Here is a 20,087-nt window from a genome sequence, read left to right on the forward strand (position 1 = left end):
CATCGGCGCAATTTTATCGATGTACAATCGGTTGAGCAAGTCGATACTCGAGTTGATAAATATCAACTACTTTCCTTCGGCACATTTCACAATGTACGCCCATCTCAAGTTTGTATTTGTATTGTTACTGTTCGTGTAATCGGGCTGCTTAAGTATTCATCCTTTGTGCGAACTTTTGATATTACTTTCAAACAAAGATCCTTTCACATTGAATTTCTATTCATATCAACAAAAATTTGTAAGTTTTGTGAGACTTGCAAAGATTTTAAGACAAGGTAAATATGAAAACGTCATGTATTTTAATTATATTATTGCCTTGACCGGCTATAACCTTGTTTCATTTTTCAATATCGAACTATACTTTAATTAGTTAACTAACATTTAGCTCTATCAGATTATATACTTATACTTCGTTAACTTATACTTATACTTTGTTTTTAATTTAGATTATAACTAGACTGCGAATATTTATGCAAATTCATATTTTTATACATACAAGTAAAGAAATGGAATTTAAGTAGAGATTTATGTTTGTTTAATAAATATTATAAGCAGTACTGTGCTTTGAATATTTTATATACTTTTAAATATCATATATATCCTATGCATTTATGCATCTTTGAATTTTGTATAGATTTATAAAGATCTACAATTTAATTGTAACTATTACAATCTGTGAGTAAAGTTATTACTCGTCACTTTTAAGAAAGCGCAAGAAACTTTATCTGAAATCTAAAAAGACCCCCCCCCCCCCCCCCAAAAAAAAGAAAATAAGTCTCAAGGGAAAGTTGTAACGTGTACATAATGTACGAGGATACGGAAGATGCATCTGGCATCGACCAAGATTTCTTCAACGCGTTAGCGCTGTTACATTCGACGGAGGATGACAGTGCGGAGAAACTTCGTAAAATGCTGGATACGTCCATCCAGAGGAGGTATGGCTTTGACAAAACTTTGATGGCTAAGATGCCGAAGAAATTTCTGCAGAATACGAAAATCCGTGGCAAGTCGTTCGCGAATTCGAACGAGAAATCCGAAATATCTTGGCGTAAAGGAGGTAATGATAAAGCCTTGAGAAAAACCGGGAATCTATTGCTTTCTACGAATAATACAACAGAAATTAATTGGAAACCAATGAAAATATTTGATGCGAATATTGAGGATTGTAGCGAAAAAGGGGACATTCCGAGGATATCTATTCCTGATGAAGGATCTGGAGATGGACTTTTATGCAAGGTTTCTGCGCTATTTAAATTCAAATAATTTAATAACAATAATTTAAATTATCATCATTTTATAAAATGCAGGGCCCGTTGGGAAAAGAGGGAATGTCAAATTTTAACATTTTTATAAAAAAAGGAAAATTTATTTTTCAATATACATACATATAGTGGCACACCATATTTTCTCATTTATCAAAATGAAACATCATTTTATTCCTCATATTGTTCTGCATCATTTTCAACTTTTATTTATAATTCTCCGTTTTCTCCATTTCTTGCATTGCTTTTCTTTGATATTCCCCATTTTTTCATTGTATACCTCAACTTGTTATAACCATCGTAATACTCAGAAGATGCTAATTTTCAGTACGACATAGCATACAAAAAATTTCGCACAGCAAGCAATAGTCTTAAAAATAAGTTACACAGCAGAGTGCAATATAATAGAGTAGATAAGAGGGGAGATAGACACATAATAAAAAAGTGCTAAGTTTAGATATAAGAGAAAATGTAAAAGCGTGACTAGATAAAAGATGTAAAACCGAAAACTCGTCCAATGCCGAATTTATCTAATTTGATTAATTATAAAAATTCCAAATATGGTTTATGCTTTTTATATTTGAATATAGATCCATCAACTCTCCATTTTTATTTAACCTACAATTATAACAAGCAACTATTTAGCTACTCTTAATTACCCCTAATTATCTATACATATAATAAGACAATAGACGGGTTGTGTCTCTAAATTGAACAAAGAAAAATAAGAGTCATTTAGGAACAGCTCATAAGCTGTACGTATAGTGGAAGAAACTAATTTTTGAAATTTGTATCTTTCTGTTTGTCCGCCACATTACGTAAAAACTTTCGAACGGATTTTGATGGGGTTTTCTCTATTTGTATAGTTTAGTATCCGGGAAAGAAAACAGGGTATGTTTCATCTCGATCCGTTTTGTAAAAATCGAGAAGTATGTTTTGTACAAGTCAAGCAACGGTGGTTATAGCTTATGTCGTATTTGTTTTGAAATCGAATCTTTTATAATTTAATATTTTTAGCTATAGGGATTAACCTAACTGTTAGCATAAAAAATATGTAGGTATTTCATTCAGAAAAATTCATCTGCTTAAGAATTGTTCCGTGTATTAGTAATCTACGCGAACCAAGTTACAGACAAAAGTTAGATGTATAAAAGAGCATTTATACAATAACTGTTTTAACATGTTTATTATAATTTCATTTTATTTAAATTTCATTTATTTAAATCTGTAGATCTGTAACGGAGCGAAGCTAGGTCCACTGATACTACTGGAGTGTCAAGAATGTCAAGAAGTCTATCACCCCCTGTGCCATCAACCCCCTGTCGTCGACATCGACGTCTACGACCCGAGAATCGTATGGCGGTGTAGAAAATGTATGGAAACCTACTCTCTAAACTCTGTCATTGCGTCCGATGAAAAGAAAGTGAAAAGGTCTCGTCCACCGAACGACGAGGGCAAAGCCAAAGAACCTTCTGCAAAAGTGACCAAGTCGGGGAAATTGAATGGGTATCTTGTGAAAGATGAAACTGATACCGCTGATCAAACTTCATCCGGTAAATATATGTATCCCACTGTTATATACAGGGTGTTTTGTAATTGATAGTAGAAGAGGGTAATTCTAGATGAAGAAATAAATCAAAAGTATAGAATAACATTTTTTCATATTATTATTGTATGTGAAAGTAGTATTGTTCGTGAAAATATTGTTTGAATATTTGTTTGTTACTTGTTACTGCATATGTATGTTTTGATTGGCAGGATTCTGCTATAGATTAGCATTTCCACTTATGTTTATACGTACTGCATTGGATGAAGCAGAAAACACAACGTAATAAGATATTCATTCTAAAGAATATAGCAGAGTAAGCATGATAAAAGTGCTCCAAAACCAAATTAATCTTGTGATACGTTAATCGAGAAAGTTTTCTAAGAAAACCATTTCGACGAAGCTCTAGTCCTCTATCCCTATTATTAGAGTAAAAGATGTATATAGTATTTACAATCTTCGTCGCTTTCATGATTGATTACAGAATTTACTCGTCCAACATTGAAGATTTTGTCAAGTATCTCAACAAGGCTTATAATATGTATGTATCACATGCATATCTAACATATAATAATATGATCGCCGTTTACACATTCACAAAAATATCATTTTATTCCTGAACAGCCAATCGAGTTTGACGTATATTCTATACTATAGCGCTTGTACGTTTTGCTGCTAATATGTCATGATCAAAACTAAATTTAAATTATGTTATTATTTTCTCTCAAGTAACGCAGGTTAATATTATTTTCGGAATCTATTATTTCTGCTAAGTACGATACTGCTTGTGACAATTAGTAAAATTCAGTAAGAAAGATTTTAAAATTTTCCTGTCATACTTGAAAAATCCGCATTGTTTGAGATTTCATCCACAGCTGACTACAAAGTGTTAAAAATCGAGCTTCTTGGTATAAAATATAAACTATCAATGCTCATAATAAAGGTATTATATTCTTTCTTCTGTAGTTTGCAGTAGATAAAATAAGTATCTCTACGATTAATATACGATAATATAATACGAGGAATGCTTCTACTGTACGAGGAATGTTACCACTTACTGGATACTACCAACTACCACAAGCAATGTCATACTCTCTAAATCGGCTATACACGCAAGTACATACTTAAGCGGTATACGCGTACAAATTTATTGCACAAATATACTTTACGGTCATATAGCCTCCATACGACACAAGTATATTTAAATAGTGTTAGTATACGTTTGAACCCTGTAGTCGATGGACGACGACGATGTACTCGCTTTTGCCTCTTTCGCCTTAGTTTTCCGACTTGTACAAATCTGTGCTTCTTCTACACACGCTCAAGTATACTTGAGTATACGCTATTTGTGCAATATGTATAGAGTAGTAGTAATTCATATATTTTCAAGTGGCCTGTACAGTCAAAATACTTATGCAATATTATCATATACACGCTCATGTACATCTATTCGTGCAATAAATTTCTACATATATACGACTTTATACACATGGAAGGGTAAAAAACTATATAAAAGTTGAAAAAATTACGAGTAAGAAATAAACATGACAGGCAGCTTCTATTGTAAAGATATAGATATTGTCACTCTATAACTTTAATAAAAAATTTGTATTTTTAAAACATTCCTAACTTCTTAAAACAATAAAAAACAATCTGTAAACCTTCCAACATGTAACACTCTAACTATGGTATCTGAGATTTTCTTCATAATTCTTTATAGGATAGGACAAAAGATATCAAGCATGAATCCAGATAAATGAAAGATATGAATCATGTTTAGGTTAATAATTATGCTAATAATAGAAGTAGGGACTAAAACTTCGTCGAAATCTTTTTCTAGGAAACTCCCTCGATTGACGTATCACAAATTAGGTTGGTTTATGAGCACTTTTGTCGTGCTTATTCGGCTACATTTTTTAATTAATTTAAAAACATTTTTTATTCTGTCGAATACGCGGTCCTGCTTTTCGTGTCGATGAAAATTTCTATAAACACTGTCTAGTGTGTTCTGTTAATTTCAAATTTCTATTTTATCAAAGGCTGAAACCATCTTTTTTCAATATTATACTCATGATACTTGTGATTTCTTCGGAGTACATAATTGTAATTAAACAAACTAATGTTTCAACTTATATTTGTACATTAAATATTAAACGAGCTTCTGCCAGCAACTTCGTTCGCATAGATTACTAATATATGGAACAATTTTTAAGCAGATGAATATTTATGTATGTTAACAATTAGGTTATTCTCCTTAGTTAAAAATATTAAATTATAGAATGTTCAATTTCAAAACAAACACGACGTAAACAATAACCATTGTTCCTTGACCTTTACCAAACATGAAAGCGCATACAACTCAGATGCCAGGCTACTTCTCAGTTTCTACAAAACGGATCGGGATGAAACATATTTTTTCCTATTTTTTTCCTTGGAAACTAAACCACACAACAAAGAAAAACTCATCAAAATCCATTCAGTAGTTTTTATGTGATGCGAGTACAAACAGACGAACAAACGGACGAACAAACGGACGAACAAACGGACGAACAAATAGACAAACAAAAAGGTTCCAAAATTAGCTTTTTTCGACTTCCAACCCTTCTACTGTTCTATTTTATGTATAGATACTGTACAACGCACAATGAAACAGGAATTATTATTAAATATAAGACACCCTGTATATTTACCTTTTTATTCTTTAGTTTTATTCATATATACTAAAGAATATTTATGACTTTAGATGTTTCTCAAAAAATTGGTTGTATTGGCGAAGATACATCGATTACAAAAAGTTCTGTCTTTTCGAGCCAAAAGACGAGGACGATATCGTCGATTCAGTTAAGAAAACGAATTGGATCCAAACTTTCAGTCATTCGATCCATAGTAAAATGATATTTGTAATGCTAGTAATTAAGAATGTTTCAAATTGTCTTTTATTAGTTTTCAATAAATAAATCTAAATTGGATTGATATTTTATGTATAAATGTATAAAAATGATTACTGGTTTGAGATTATAACTTCTTGTAATTTAAACATTTAAGTTTTCATTTCAGATTTGTTATTTTGCATTATCAAATTCATAGTGGTGTAAATAAATCAAATTTTGTCACCATTTATTATAATTATATTCCCAATCTAAATTAACAATTAAACTTATTACATGAAATTTTGGAAGGTTAACAGAACGTTAAAAATGTCTATCAATATCATATTTAAACTAATTGGACCACGATACAGAATATTATTTAAACAAAATATTTGAGAAATGATTATTTTAGTAACATATCATCTTATTTGATTATTAGTTTTTTAGTTTATTTGGATACAGCAAATAACATTTTCTTGGATTATTTTATTATTTAGTTATTAAATGAAAATGTTTTATTTTATTTTGTATATTGCACTTGATTAGATGTTTCCTGAAATATTATATCGACTTCTTCATAATGTCTGACATACGCAAGCTTAAACACATGCATAGGTGCCATTTAAGGATAATTAAAATTAAAACAATTCTGAGAAAAATGCTTTCACGTTGTAAAATAACTTGGCTATGTTGTTCATAACTCAAACATATGCAAAATACAATATTTAAAATTCGAATTAACGTTAACAATCAAAATTATTTCATATTTTATTTGAAAAAATAGAACTAATTTAGTAAATAGGAATTATTAGTATTATATATACTACTAATACTAATATACTATACTTACTAATAATTTATTTATTATACTACAAAATCTAGCAGTAAAAAAAGAATTTCCAATGTAAAATTCCAAATACATACACATACTTAGAATAAAATAAAAAGCAGAAAAAATTGAACGGCCGAAAGGTACATGCACAGTACGCTTTATTATTTGCTTGTTACATGTACAATGGAAAATCTGTCTCGAACGTCTTTCGCTCTCTAAAAATCAATCCACGCAAATTAATACTTCACTCTCGCGAAACAACGCTTCAGTCGCGGTACAGGATGCCTTATTTAAGCCGATTACAGACGTAACTTGTTACACTACACTACACCAACTCAACCAAACCAAGAAATCTCTCCAAAAATAAAAGTAACGAAATAAATCGGATTTCGAAAAGAACAACACATATTTGATTATTCATTAATCAATGATAATTCACTATTGGATTATCGCATTATATTTTAATAATTAAACTGCGGATATTTGTGCAGATTCGTATTTTTGTGAAATTGAGTTGAGATTTGTTTCACCTACTAAATATTACAACGAATACTCTACTTTCAATATTTTATATAATTTTTGCACATTATATGTAGTATTGGACTCAAGTAAGTGCAGATTCAAGTTCTTTGTACCTTACGAGCTCTTCATACTCTTCATAAGTATTTCGAGAAAAGAAGCGATAGACAGAATTTTAAACAAACTTGAACGTAAATGCGACAGATTCAAATCCCCTACGAATACTTTTACAAATAAAAAAAGGACTCCTAAAGAGGATCGAACGTTGCTCGAATAGGTTCGAAACTTTATCAGCACTTTAATAGAAATTCTACTTCATTTAAAATCACTTTTCTTGGCTGTCGTTCTTAAATTGTTACAACTATGGATGTTCAAACAAAATTTATAGGAATCCTGTTTATCGTTTATGATTCTACGGAATTTATCTAAATATAGGAATTCAATAAGACTCTCCTGATTCGATTGCTACTTACAAAGAGTTCGATTCATTTAAATATCGAAGTACGTAGTTAGAAGTAGATTTTCGAAAGTTACAAAGAATCATTCGGAGGTTTGACACCAACTTATAAATATCGAATACCTTGTACTAGTATTTGAAGTGAACTTTGGATACTAAATTTGATTCAAATTTATAAGTATATATTGTACTTGATTTTATCACTAGATTATATTTATTCTATGCATTTCTTTATTTTCAAATTCTCCGTAAATGTATAAATATCCGCAGTATATTGGTAATTTACGAGTTTTATCTGTCGTCACACGTTCATTCCGTATGCTCATTCGTTTTCTATATTAAGGTCAACGGAGTTCAGTTACCTTCAACAGCCATGCTGAAGTTTTAATCGGATGTGATGCTCGATCACTTTCGCTCTCATTAATCGTGCGTATGAGAGAAGATTGAGCGCGAGGCGCCAGAAAATTACAGAGAGTAGCGAATGTCGTGAGTACACCTTGTCCAGTGATAAATCGCGATTCTTTTTCTTTACATCTTCTTTCCACTTCTTATTTGATTGATGTTAACCCTTTACCACTATTGTTAAATCAGTTTAGGTTTGAGTTAAGTTGTTTAATTTTAACGTTCTTGGTTTTAATTTATATCTTACATCTTATGTAATACAATGACTACGAAAGGTATTTTATAAACGGTATAAGACCCTTATTTTCCAATGAAGTTTTTTTTTTATCAGATTATACTTTTCGTATATAATACAAATACTTTTCGTAGCCACTGTAAGTGTCATTGATAGTCTTCGTCACGTAAAATATAGAATATAGATCGAAATGTATTACTACAAAATGAAGTAGCAGAGTATCATTAATAAATTAAATTAACTTTATATAACAAAATTGTTTAAAATTTTGTGAGTACGCGACGGTACGATTTAAGAATTCACCATTCTGTCGTATTCGATTTATAGAATCTAAATAACCCATATAATCGTATCGTACAGTTAAATTAATATACTTTTGTCATTTTGAGTTTTTTACTGGAATCAAATTATTTTAACTTTGTGTATTTGTATAAAAATATTCAACGTTTATAACTTTCTTGAAAATAATATTAATCGAATTATAATTCGATAGATTTGATTATCTTTATTCATAAAAAAACACAATGTATCTTTTTTAATTGTACTTGTGATGGTAAATGTAATGAAATCACGCCTCGGTAGTATCATCTTTCATTTTCAATATTGTATTTCATTTCTATTAGTAAGTTACAGTATTTGCTCATTTTTTTCATTTTTCATTGAAACGATACAAATTCAAACTGACGTAACAAATTAATCCATTGCATTATATTTGTAAACATAATTTTTCAATAAATTTATTGCTTCTTCAGAAGAATACTGGAATAGATAAAACCTAATAAATCTTTCATATATTCTAAATAAGTTGGTACTTAACTTTTTAAATACCAACCACGAAAACTTTTTTTGAGGGTGAATTTATTGTTTATTGTAATTTGTAATATTACTAGTGTTTATTGTTATTTTACCATCGTTAAACTTTATCACTTTACTACATACTTTACTACAAAATAAGCAAGGTTTAAAAGTGCATTTATAGAATATTTTAATATCTACCAAATATGCATATTATGCTATTCATGGTTGTATGACACTATGGCATGCAATATGTATCAATTTTTATATAGAAACATATTTTTAGGGTTGTATTTACACAAAAAACTGAAAATAATAATTTTATATCAAGTTCGCAGGCACCTTTATATGGTTCCCAATGCATAAAGTGAATCTATATTCTTAGGCATAATGATCACGAATTACAAAACTTCTTCATGAAATTAGGTGATCGATCAGAATATGAGCAAATTCTGTGATAATACCTACATATTCTCAGACGTTACATATATGAAAAATTTTTAAATGCAAAACTGTATAGAATATGAAAAAATATATAGGTAAAATATCCAAATTATAATAATCCTTATAAGATTCGATAGGTAAAACAATTTCCTACCTATGTTTCATCTTTTTAGTCATATTCATAAGAATATAAATTTGCACAAAGATCCGCAACCTATATATAACAAAATCGCTATTCGAAATTAAAGAGGAACAGATCTGGAAAAAATGTAAACAAATTATATATTACTATTTTTTAACTACACTAGCTTAACTAGATGCTGTATAAATATAACAATATGTATACTTCGCGAATTACTATACAAACGCAAAAGCAGTATAGCAAAACAGCTGTATATTTGTGCCGATTATCACAAAATTGTCGATTATTCAAATAATTGGCGTATCGCGAAAGAAAAATTATTAAGATTTCCATTTCTGGACGTATTGCTTATTAAATTAAAAGAATACTTTCGATATCTAAATTATGTAAAAATAAAACATATCATTCGTATGGAAATGTTGTTTAAAATTTTTCATCTCAATAAATTGCGAATCTTTTCTAATTTCCCGCTATTTTTATTGTAAATGGCAATAAATCCACATTTTTATACAGAAATCAAAGTTTCGATCATTGTATCGAATCGATATGTTCTGGTTGTTTCATTATTGCTAATTAATACATTCGATTAAGTTTACAAAGTTTCTGGTGTGCGGAATTCCTGAATCTTTAGTAAAAACAGGAAAAAATATATATGTATATACTCTGTGTCTTATAACTATAAAACCATTCTAAAAGTTGTAGTTCCTATGCAAGTACGAGGTAAAAGATACAACACGACAGAATCTGATTAAAAGTATGCAAAATCGAACAGTTAAACTTATTGAAAATAGAAGGGATTTCACATATTATTACGTAGATTACTCTTACAATTTCATTTTATTATACTCTGATAACGATCTCGATTTTTGTGTAATTAAATATTTTGTTATATTACTTCTGCAGTTATGAATCTAGATTTGTACGTTTTCACTTGTAATTGCCTTTTTGCCAGTGAAATTTAATCTGTTCTTGTTTATCTTAAACAAAATATGGTTTCTTAATATGATTTAAAACATAGAACGCTTCGTTCCTTTCTTTTTATTGTTGATAAGGGTTGGAAATCTAATAACATATACAGAATATAAAATTTTAGAATGGTTCTATAGTTACGAGACATAGTCTCGTATCTTACTTGCAAGTAACTGTACGTAAAATGTTGACCTTAAACTTAATATTGTCGGCCTAAGGAACAAAAAACACGAATAATATCCTATGAGTAGAGCAAATATTTTTAATTAATTTCATTATAGTTTCAACTGCATTTCAACTGCAATGTTCTCTCTTTAATCATTCCGAGAGCGCGAATGTATTATCATAATAAAAGTCTCTTACAATTTTCTTTATCGTGTATTCTACAAACTCCATCTTTCCAAGATGAGATTTTAAATACCTGTTGAAACTTGCGTCGTCAAATGGTAAAAAGCTCCTCTCGAAAATACTAATGTGCGTACATGCAAGCAACGATTTAGAGATATTAAATAAATGATACATATGTATATCTCTAAAATTTGTCCCGACATTTTTCATTTTTCATCTCTTTAATCGTAAACTTTATGGGATATTCCGATTTAGACGATTATTTTTTATTGATTTTTGGTACGTGACAAAAAAATGATATTGTATGTAGATATTTCGAATAGTTCATGTCAATATCACAATATAGCAAAATAGAGATTATATTAGTTTTAAATAAATGGTGGCACAGATTGAACATCTTATGACACAAATGAATTGAAGTTTTTTATTATTATTTTAAACTAATATAAGTTAGATATCGTCTGTACTATTATAAGTAATGTACATACAATATTTGTCAAAACGTCGGTCTTTGCGACTGTTTTTAATCTTAAAAGAGAAGAAATCGTAGGTAACGATATAATTCTAATTCAAACAATAGTCAATGTCATTCTGTATACGTGCAAAAGCGCAAGTTAATTGATGGTTTTCGAGAGAACTGTGCCACCAATTTAAGAAATACTAGTTTAGGCAGAATGCATTCAAACTTTTCGGCGTCATTATAATTAGCTTTAATTAGCTTACACCTTAAGTACTTCATAAGTATTAGGACACAATACGGAAAATGAGATGAACCTAATAAATTTCATTTTATTAAATTTTTTAGTTTAATAACATCAGTAACATCAGATTAAAACCTTTGGAGTTATCGTTAGACTGCAGAAGTTTATGCAAGTGCATATTTTTATAGAATGCAAGTAGAAAAAACGAAAACCCGATAGAAATTTGTTATGTGACTAAAAGACTATAAAAATGTGTTTTTTTTTTCTTTTTTGTTTTCCACTCTTTGCATAATGTAGATATTTTACACATTTATGTCTAAATACATATGCAAAAACATATTACATGCTTATGTGACGTATTTATCCTATTATATTGATTTAGTTTATCATAACTGTATAAAGTGCTAATAACAATAATATGCAATCAATGTTACATATGGACTACGTTAAACTGTGTATTTGAAATTTCGTATGGTTGGTTAAGCGTCAGATATAGTACCACGTGTTTCGAATTAAGATAGTTCGATTTGATTAATTTGCATCGTTACCTGCAACGTGAACCGTGTAGCGAGTAGGATGGAAATGTCTGAGAACTGTTCTTAAATTTTGTGAGATACAAATATTTGAAAAAACTGACGAGTGTTATATTTTACACGCAAATATTATCAATTAACAACGGCAAATTTGGACAAAGTGTAATTTATTATTAGACATAAATAGATATTAGATATTAAATATCTTGCTAGATATTCAATTGTTAAATATTTGAAATTTTAAACATACATCAAATGTGTTTCAGACATATTTTATTTATTTTTATGTATATATCTGCATATTTTATGTTGATAAACATCCGCAGTCTAGTTATTGTAATTGGTTTAAAATTTTATAATATAGAGCATCTGTATAATGTATATATATGATATAAAAATGTCGTTAATTATAAATAATACAATTAACGTTTTTTTTCTCAGGATTCTGATATTATCAGATTGTCCATAGTATTTGTTGTTTTGTGGTTTCATATATTTCAAAAATAAGAAATATTAATAAAAATTAATAATAAAAATATTTAATTCATTTAAAATATTCTCAATGAAGTGATCAAATCAAAGAATTGTGAATGTCAGTATAGAATTGTCGATTAATTGTTTTTTATAATTTTTGTAAATAACTTTTACAAATATTTTTTGCTTGTTCTGAATAATACGTCATTCTGAAATTTAAATCAACAAATTGCGGACTTCAATATATAATTTACTATTTTCCACGATTCCTGCATAAATAACATTTATAAATATTTTTCACATATTCTGAACTCGAAATGCATAATTCTGGTCGATTAATCGGTTCCTTAATAATCTGGATCAATTACCACATGGTACATAAAATCAATAAGTGTCCTAGTACTTATGAATTGTTAAACCTGCTGCTATCTCAATTTTATGTATATCATATATCTACATAAATATTTTAGGAACACATTTTTATCACCTATGCAATGAAAAGATCCAAAAATCGAATTTCGAATCGAAAGCTTTCTAAACTAGAATACCCTCATAATCTTCGATCAATCAAGATTCTATATACCAACTGTTACCATCAACTCTCTTGATCCGAGTATGAATCACGATAAAAAATTTTCCTCGCTGTATTTTCAATATTTTCGACTATGTTCGTATCTGTATATATGTATATGTGCATTTGCTCTATGTACACACGAGGCAGAGAGAGCAAAGTGTAAGTGTGGCGGTTTTAATATATAATTGCTAGAATTATAGTGCAGGTATCACTCTGCTCCAGAACCCGTTTCCAATTATGTACTTTACAGAAGAGACTTGTTCAAACAGCCGCACGGAGACGTTCAGCTTATTTCATGACAGTGTTATCATGCCAACTGGCTGACATAATTAAATAGAGATTCTGACACAAGTCAAGGTTGCTACAAGTCACAATCTGACATCGACGAAGACGATCCTATTTTATATGAACTGTGGTACCTTTCTCTGCCGCTTGAACAAGCGAGTGATTGTTTATATAATATAATATAATGATAATATTTATATACAAGTTTTCTATAAAATCAGATACTGAAATGAATAGCGATGGATACAATATCATTTAGTTAAATGTACGTATCCATATTTATAGTAATTCAGAATATATTTTCACGTAAGTTGTCATACGCAAGAGAGAGGAAGATTCTGAAAAATTGTTTGGGAGATTATTTTGGAGAAAAATTAATTTTTCAATAAAAAATATATTATGTTAATTAATGATTAAATTAAGAATTATTTTAGCTATACTGTGTGAATACAAATATTTTTAGTTTTGTAGGTTCATATAAATTTTCTATTTATAATAATTAAAATAATTTTATTAACTACTTGACAATAGAAATCCAAGTTTAATTTCCAATATTTGTTTATTTATAATCACGCAATTATTTTTTGAGCTAACAATTCTATTCTTCGAAGATAAATGCAATATTTTTTATTTTGATACTTCAATATTCTGAAAATATAAAATTAAATCACAAATGTCGATTCCTAGTATTTATCTATCATATAATGACTTTACATATAATACAATTCAATAGAATTTTAGAAAAATTAAGATTGGATTTCTTAATTTAGATCTTATTAGTCTGTTATTTACATGCATGTATTTATAATCCCGTTTATGTTATATAATATCTAATGTATTATACTCATAATAAAGTTTCAAAATAATTATAGAATTATAAGCAATTATAATCCTCTAAAACGTTTTATCGCACTGATAATAAGATCACAAACCTCGAATATTACAAACATTGCATTTGTAGTTTTATAAATTTCATGTAACAAATATTACATTGATACTGATACTTTCATTAAATGTATAAGTTTATTACGATATCGATAAAATTGTAATTTATTAACTAAACATACATTAAGAACAGAATCTTCATATATAAAATCATTCGTTATAATCTCCCAAAAATTTGTACATCCTCTTTGAAACATCCTATATAGCGCAAAATAAACTATTTTTGCAATTATCATAGAAAAACAGTGTATGTTTCATTTTCTGTGCATCAAGTACAGAAATTCGTTCAATTTCGAAATAGTACATATATTCAAACAAAGTAAAATTATAAAAATGGTTAATCATAATGAATAATGAATAAGTTAATGACTAATAATGAATAAGTTAGTGATTCATTAAAGATATTTTGTTGTCAAATCAAAATCTACGCCAATATGGTACATATACATACAGTATCTTTAATACATCACTTGGCACAGATTTTAACATTTGTACCGATAAATTAATTAGTAATAGCCCGTAATTATTTCTGTGTGACGATTATGAACGAAGGTAGATATTTACAGAAAGGCAGCCCCTCTTCCGATGATTTTTTAATATGTTATCAGTGTCATCATCCTAGGTAGTGTCGTGAAGGTTTTAGTTGGAGGTCACTGTTTATTAAAAAGTTATTATGAAAAAACGTTTACTCAAAAATACATAATTTTCTGGGCACCATTTGTATTTAGTAAAATGTATAAATGTAAATTGAATGCTCTTGTTTATCTTTCTTATTTACCTTTATATACTGAAGTTTATGCTATTAATATTCCTTATAACTCCTGTAGAACTGACTTTTTAAACTTTTTCAACAACAAAAAAAAAAAAAGGTAACTCACAATCAGTACTGAACAGCTCGTTGTATTTAATTTCGTTACTACAAAATGACGTATGTTATGCAGTAAAAGTGTGGGCACAGGAGGGATTTCGTCCCAGCTCCTGCACTCTCACCCCAAAAAGATCTAAGCTAATCCAACTCCTATTTCAATTTAAACAAAAATGAATAGATACGGTAAGTTTGGTTTTTACGGGGTACGATTTCACAATACAATTTAGGATGATTTTGACAATATATTAAAAGATTATCGAAATCGAAGATGGCTCCCTTCTTATAAATATCTATTGAAACGAGTATAAACGCTTGCTTTTGTATTACAATAAAAAACACCAATATATGTTGCTCGAGTAATTGTACAATTTTCTTACAATTTTCACATGCTTTTGAACACTTGGCAATCGAATTTATAAAACAATAATTTAATATATTTCAACAAAAAAAGAAATGTCATGTAATCGTTTTTGTAAATAATACAGAAATACATTGATGACATGTGTTTATCAACAAAAGAGTAAAAGCAATATAAGAAAAAATTCCTTATACCAAATTATACAATGTAAACATACTTCAAGCTAGTTGCATTTGAAACAAAATTTTTAAGAAACGTAATCATGATCTTACTTACGTAATATTCTCATAATTATATGTGTAATGTTTGGGATTTATACAACTGATTCCAATAACAACAATAGTACACTTCATCACAAACAGTTTTTCCTTTTTCTTATTTAATACTTTCTGTGAAATATTTAACGCGAGTATCTTGAAAGGGTGTAATGTGATTATAAAATTTAGTACAAGTACAAACAGTGATCTAAATTAACTTTTTCAATTTGCTCCGTGGTTTTTGGACGTAATATTCATGCTTTGGTCAGGAATATATCGTACAAGATAGTCATCAATTTCACTTTCTGTCAGCATTTTCTATTTTCGTTGAGATTAATTGAATACCAATCGATTGCATTTAAAGATTATATGCTACATATATGAACATGGTAATTCATCCTTATGCTCATAACACAGTATTGCTATAATCCATGTTACGTGAATATTGAGTAACTTATAAATCTCTTTTGGTTATATTTTTCCTTTCATTTTTATATGACGTGTGATTTGTGTATTATATGGATACGATAAAATATATTAATGATATTACAACTGTACAATGATGAACAATATTTCTACTGTATCTTAAATTAAAATTACATACAGTTATTTCATAAACGTAGGTAAATGCATCCTACATGCTAACAATGTGTCAAAAATTCGTGACATGATAACGATGCTTCTCTTAAAGCAGATAAAAAAAGATAGAAAAAAAGAAAAGAAAAAGTTGTAAAAGGACTAGAATGCAATACTGACTAGAAATCTCACATCTTAAAGAACTTTCAGAGAAGCAATTTAAAATTCACTATAAAAGAGCATTTACTTTGTGCTAATAATAATTCTTCTTTTTTCTTTTTGCAATAGATGAACATAAATTAAATATGAAATTTCATTATTTTGGACTTTTAAGCTTAATATTGTTTGTATGTAGGATACATATTTGTCCCGTATCACTACAAATTCTCATTACCTAAAAGGCCATTTAAGATTTTTTCTCATTGCCTGGGAAGATACCAGTGCCATACTTTGGAAGCGCTAGATTTTTTAAAATATATTTTTTCCCTTTTAGCTTTAATCTTCAGTTGTGCCTTTTCATATGGAAATAATTGGAAAGTGTATTTATGATAAAAGTCATTGGTAACTAAGAAATGCTAAAGTAAAAATTATCTTACATATCTGCAGCATTACATAAAAGAATATAATTAATACTATTTTGATAAAATCTGCTAAAAGAAAAAGTATTGTGCTTTAAATCATGTATCCACTAAATATATAAAATATCTTTTAATAAAAATTATTATCTGTGATATATTTATTCAAATACTTAAATATGTCACAAATAAATATTTTTAAAAGTACTGTTGAGTATAAATTATAATTTAAATAAATTTATAATCAGTCAAAATAAGCTTATAAAAAGAAGAAATATAAATTATAACTACTATATAGATCTTGCATTCGTAATTGTTTTCCTTAAGATAAGAATATTGAATATTTGATTTCATTAAGGTTTTGATTTCATTCATATAATGTACAATTATTTTATTAAGAAATATTTACCAATATTCATCAGTGGATACTCAGCTATATATAGTATGGTATTATATACTTTTTCATTTTTGGCAATAGCACTTCCAGACAGTGGCAGTAGGCACTTTGATGACAATAATAAGATAATAATGAATATAAAATGTTACAAGTTAATCCACCTTTGAGGCAGGTAAACCATTTCCAACAACCAGCTGCTCCTTGGGAAAGTCTAGAATTACGGTTACATGAAAACCCATATTTGCAGAGGCAATCACATACTCGCAAAAGGAAAACCAGCTAAATGCTGTTAAGAAAAATATTATAAGTTTTATACAGTGCAACTAAATTTTTTATATGTAGCGAATTATATGTATGCATCTCATAACCATGACTTATTTATATTTTAATGCATTACTAAAGATTTTGTAAATACTTATATCTAAATTTTGTATATAATATCAATATTTGTAATTATTAAATTTCTTTAAAATATGTTTATTTTCTTACCGAGATCATGACACAGTAACCTATGCTTTAGAAAGAAAACGATGAGACCAACAGTACTAACAAGACTAGTTATAAAAAGTGCCTGTTTGTATTGAAGACTTTGTGCATTTGGAGTTACAAGACGACCCAATCTCACTTCTGCTAGCATATATGTTAAAGAACTGATCATAAAGCTAATGAAGATTTTTTCATGCACATCTAAAAAGTAGCATTTCTTGTTAAATCAATTTTTAGCTATAAGATGATTATATACATAACTTATGACATGTTATTAATAAATTCTAGTATTTTATCTTTTACACTTTAGTATACAAATAATCTCTATTATATCTTACATTATTACTCACAATAATTTTCTCTGTTAGAAATATATGTAACTCCACATAGCGCTGCCACTTCTGCCATGCTTAACCAATAACATAGATTTAAAAGTCTAAATCCCATAATTTTGGAAGGTACATCTTCAACTGTTTTAAGTATTTTATAATAATATGAATGATATACAGTAGCAATAATTAGGCGAGGACCTATGTGTAGAGCTATGCTTATGCGCCATAAATATCGTTGAGGAGATATACCAGTAATAGCTGAGATTGATGGAAGTACATTATAAACCTAAAATAAAACATAGATAAATTAGGAGAGCTAATAAAATTTAATATATTGATCAATCATAATAGATATGTGAATTCCATACCCTGCAGTGTGTTTCATGGATATCATCTTGTTGGAAAATATATGCTGTAACAAAACAGACTAAAAGTGTGACCAGAGGTAAAGACACTGTTGCCAAACACAGTTTTTTAAATGATATTGCCATATATATGGAACTTTTATTATTTCCCACATTGTTCAGTTCCATAGTGAAATTATCTAATATTTTGGCATTGACGCACAAAATAAAAAGTGAGTTTAAGAGGATGCAAGATCTGAATTAATCTATATTAAAATCATTTCTCCTTTCAATTTTCATTAAAAAAATCAAAATGTTCTTTTAAAAGTTTCATAATATGCCTGTAAATAGAAAACAAATTTTACATTAATGAAACAGCATACCACCAAGAAGCATACTGAAATGTAATCAATATTTTCAATACATACATGCAGATTATCATACATTACACAAAGCAAAGTTAACATTCCATTAACAATATTTAACAACTACTCTTAACATTAATATATCACATACAAATATATTTTAATCATAACAAAATTTGCTTGTAATCACATTATTTATGCATTTTAATAAACGTTTCAAACAAATATATTGCAGTAAGATTTATGAAGTAAAACAAAAATAATTCTGGAAGATAATAAAAATGGTAATATGTCAGATTCTCTTTACAAATGTTACATACAAAATGGTAAGTATATTTAGTTAATTACTCTATTTTCAGAATTGATTTCGCGGATAACCTACTTTTTCTATTTATAGCAAACAAAGGCACTGTCACGGGCCACGGATAACGCGTCGTTCGTGACATTTGCCTGGAGGCGATTTATTATATTTATGACTATGACACTCCTGCACGGAATCCGCAACAATGATCAACTTTGTTCACGCGACCAATGATTTGATGAGTGATAGAAACTTCTTTGAATTTATTTGAAAGCTATCAATAATTTTACCAATCTTTCTTTCCTCTTTCTTTTTTTCTCTGGAGTGTATGAGAAGTTACTTTACTTAAATGGTTATATTTGTTCCACACAATAATGCACTTATATTATATATCCACTTTGACAGTGTATTTGTTAACTCATTTAGTGAGTATCTGTTAAGGTCCTATTCAAGTATTTATGATTTCTGGTTTTGAAAAGATAGCCGTGTATTCTAGTATATACATAAAGGATAATCAGCACATACAATGCACGATTAAATGAGATTTCAATGCTGCATTTATGTCATTTATGTCACATTTTTTAATCAATAACAATTTATTTAAGTCAAGATTCTGTCAATTGTAACTTGTTCATTCATATTCATTTATGTTTTTCATGCAGAAAATCAGGATAATTTACCTTGTTCCTTATGTACAAACGTGTCGTCTGCTAGCCTGCGAATTTCTGTTCGAAAGGATGCCATCTATGATTTTTATAAATGCTTCTGGATGCTACTTTAAGCTAGCGCCAATTTTAAACTTTTTTATTCTTCAATTATATGAAAATATTATGTGTGTATATATATATATAATCACATATATATTAAGATAATATATATTATAAATATATTATAA

The 20,087-nt window shown here is 28.5% G+C and overlaps 2 protein-coding genes across 5 annotated transcripts; one reads left to right on the plus strand and one right to left on the minus strand.

Annotated features, from left to right (window-relative positions):
* The first annotated feature begins 789 nt into the window (after nt 1-789).
* LOC132909461 (integrator complex subunit 12-like) lies at nt 790-5,703 on the plus strand. The gene is made up of 3 exons (XM_060964317.1): nt 790-1,236; nt 2,494-2,815; nt 5,552-5,703. The coding sequence occupies exons 1-3, from the start codon at nt 805-807 to the stop codon at nt 5,701-5,703; spliced, it is 906 nt and encodes a 301-aa protein (XP_060820300.1). The 5' UTR covers nt 790-804.
* Nucleotides 5,704-15,145: 9,442 nt separating this feature from the next.
* On the minus strand, nt 15,146-19,969 carry LOC132910153 (post-GPI attachment to proteins factor 2-like). Of its 4 annotated transcripts, none has more exons than XM_060965658.1 (5): nt 19,873-19,969; nt 18,551-18,867; nt 18,201-18,468; nt 17,854-18,051; nt 15,146-17,650 (listed from the first exon to the last, which is right to left on the minus strand). In XM_060965658.1, exons 2-5 carry the CDS (start codon nt 18,713-18,715, stop codon nt 17,517-17,519), a joined length of 765 nt encoding a protein of 254 aa, XP_060821641.1. In that variant the 5' UTR covers nt 18,716-18,867; nt 19,873-19,969; the 3' UTR covers nt 15,146-17,516. The 4 variants fall into 4 exon arrangements, with proteins under 4 accessions (XP_060821641.1, XP_060821643.1, XP_060821642.1 ...); XM_060965660.1 differs by lacking the exon at nt 19,873-19,969 and adding an exon at nt 19,483-19,674; XM_060965659.1 differs by lacking the exon at nt 19,873-19,969 and adding an exon at nt 19,274-19,457.
* Between the last annotated feature and the right edge of the window lie 118 nt (nt 19,970-20,087).

This window comes from Bombus pascuorum, chromosome 8 (assembly GCF_905332965.1).
Source record: "Bombus pascuorum chromosome 8, iyBomPasc1.1, whole genome shotgun sequence".
NCBI classification, from domain to species: Eukaryota; Metazoa; Arthropoda; class Insecta; order Hymenoptera; family Apidae; genus Bombus; species Bombus pascuorum.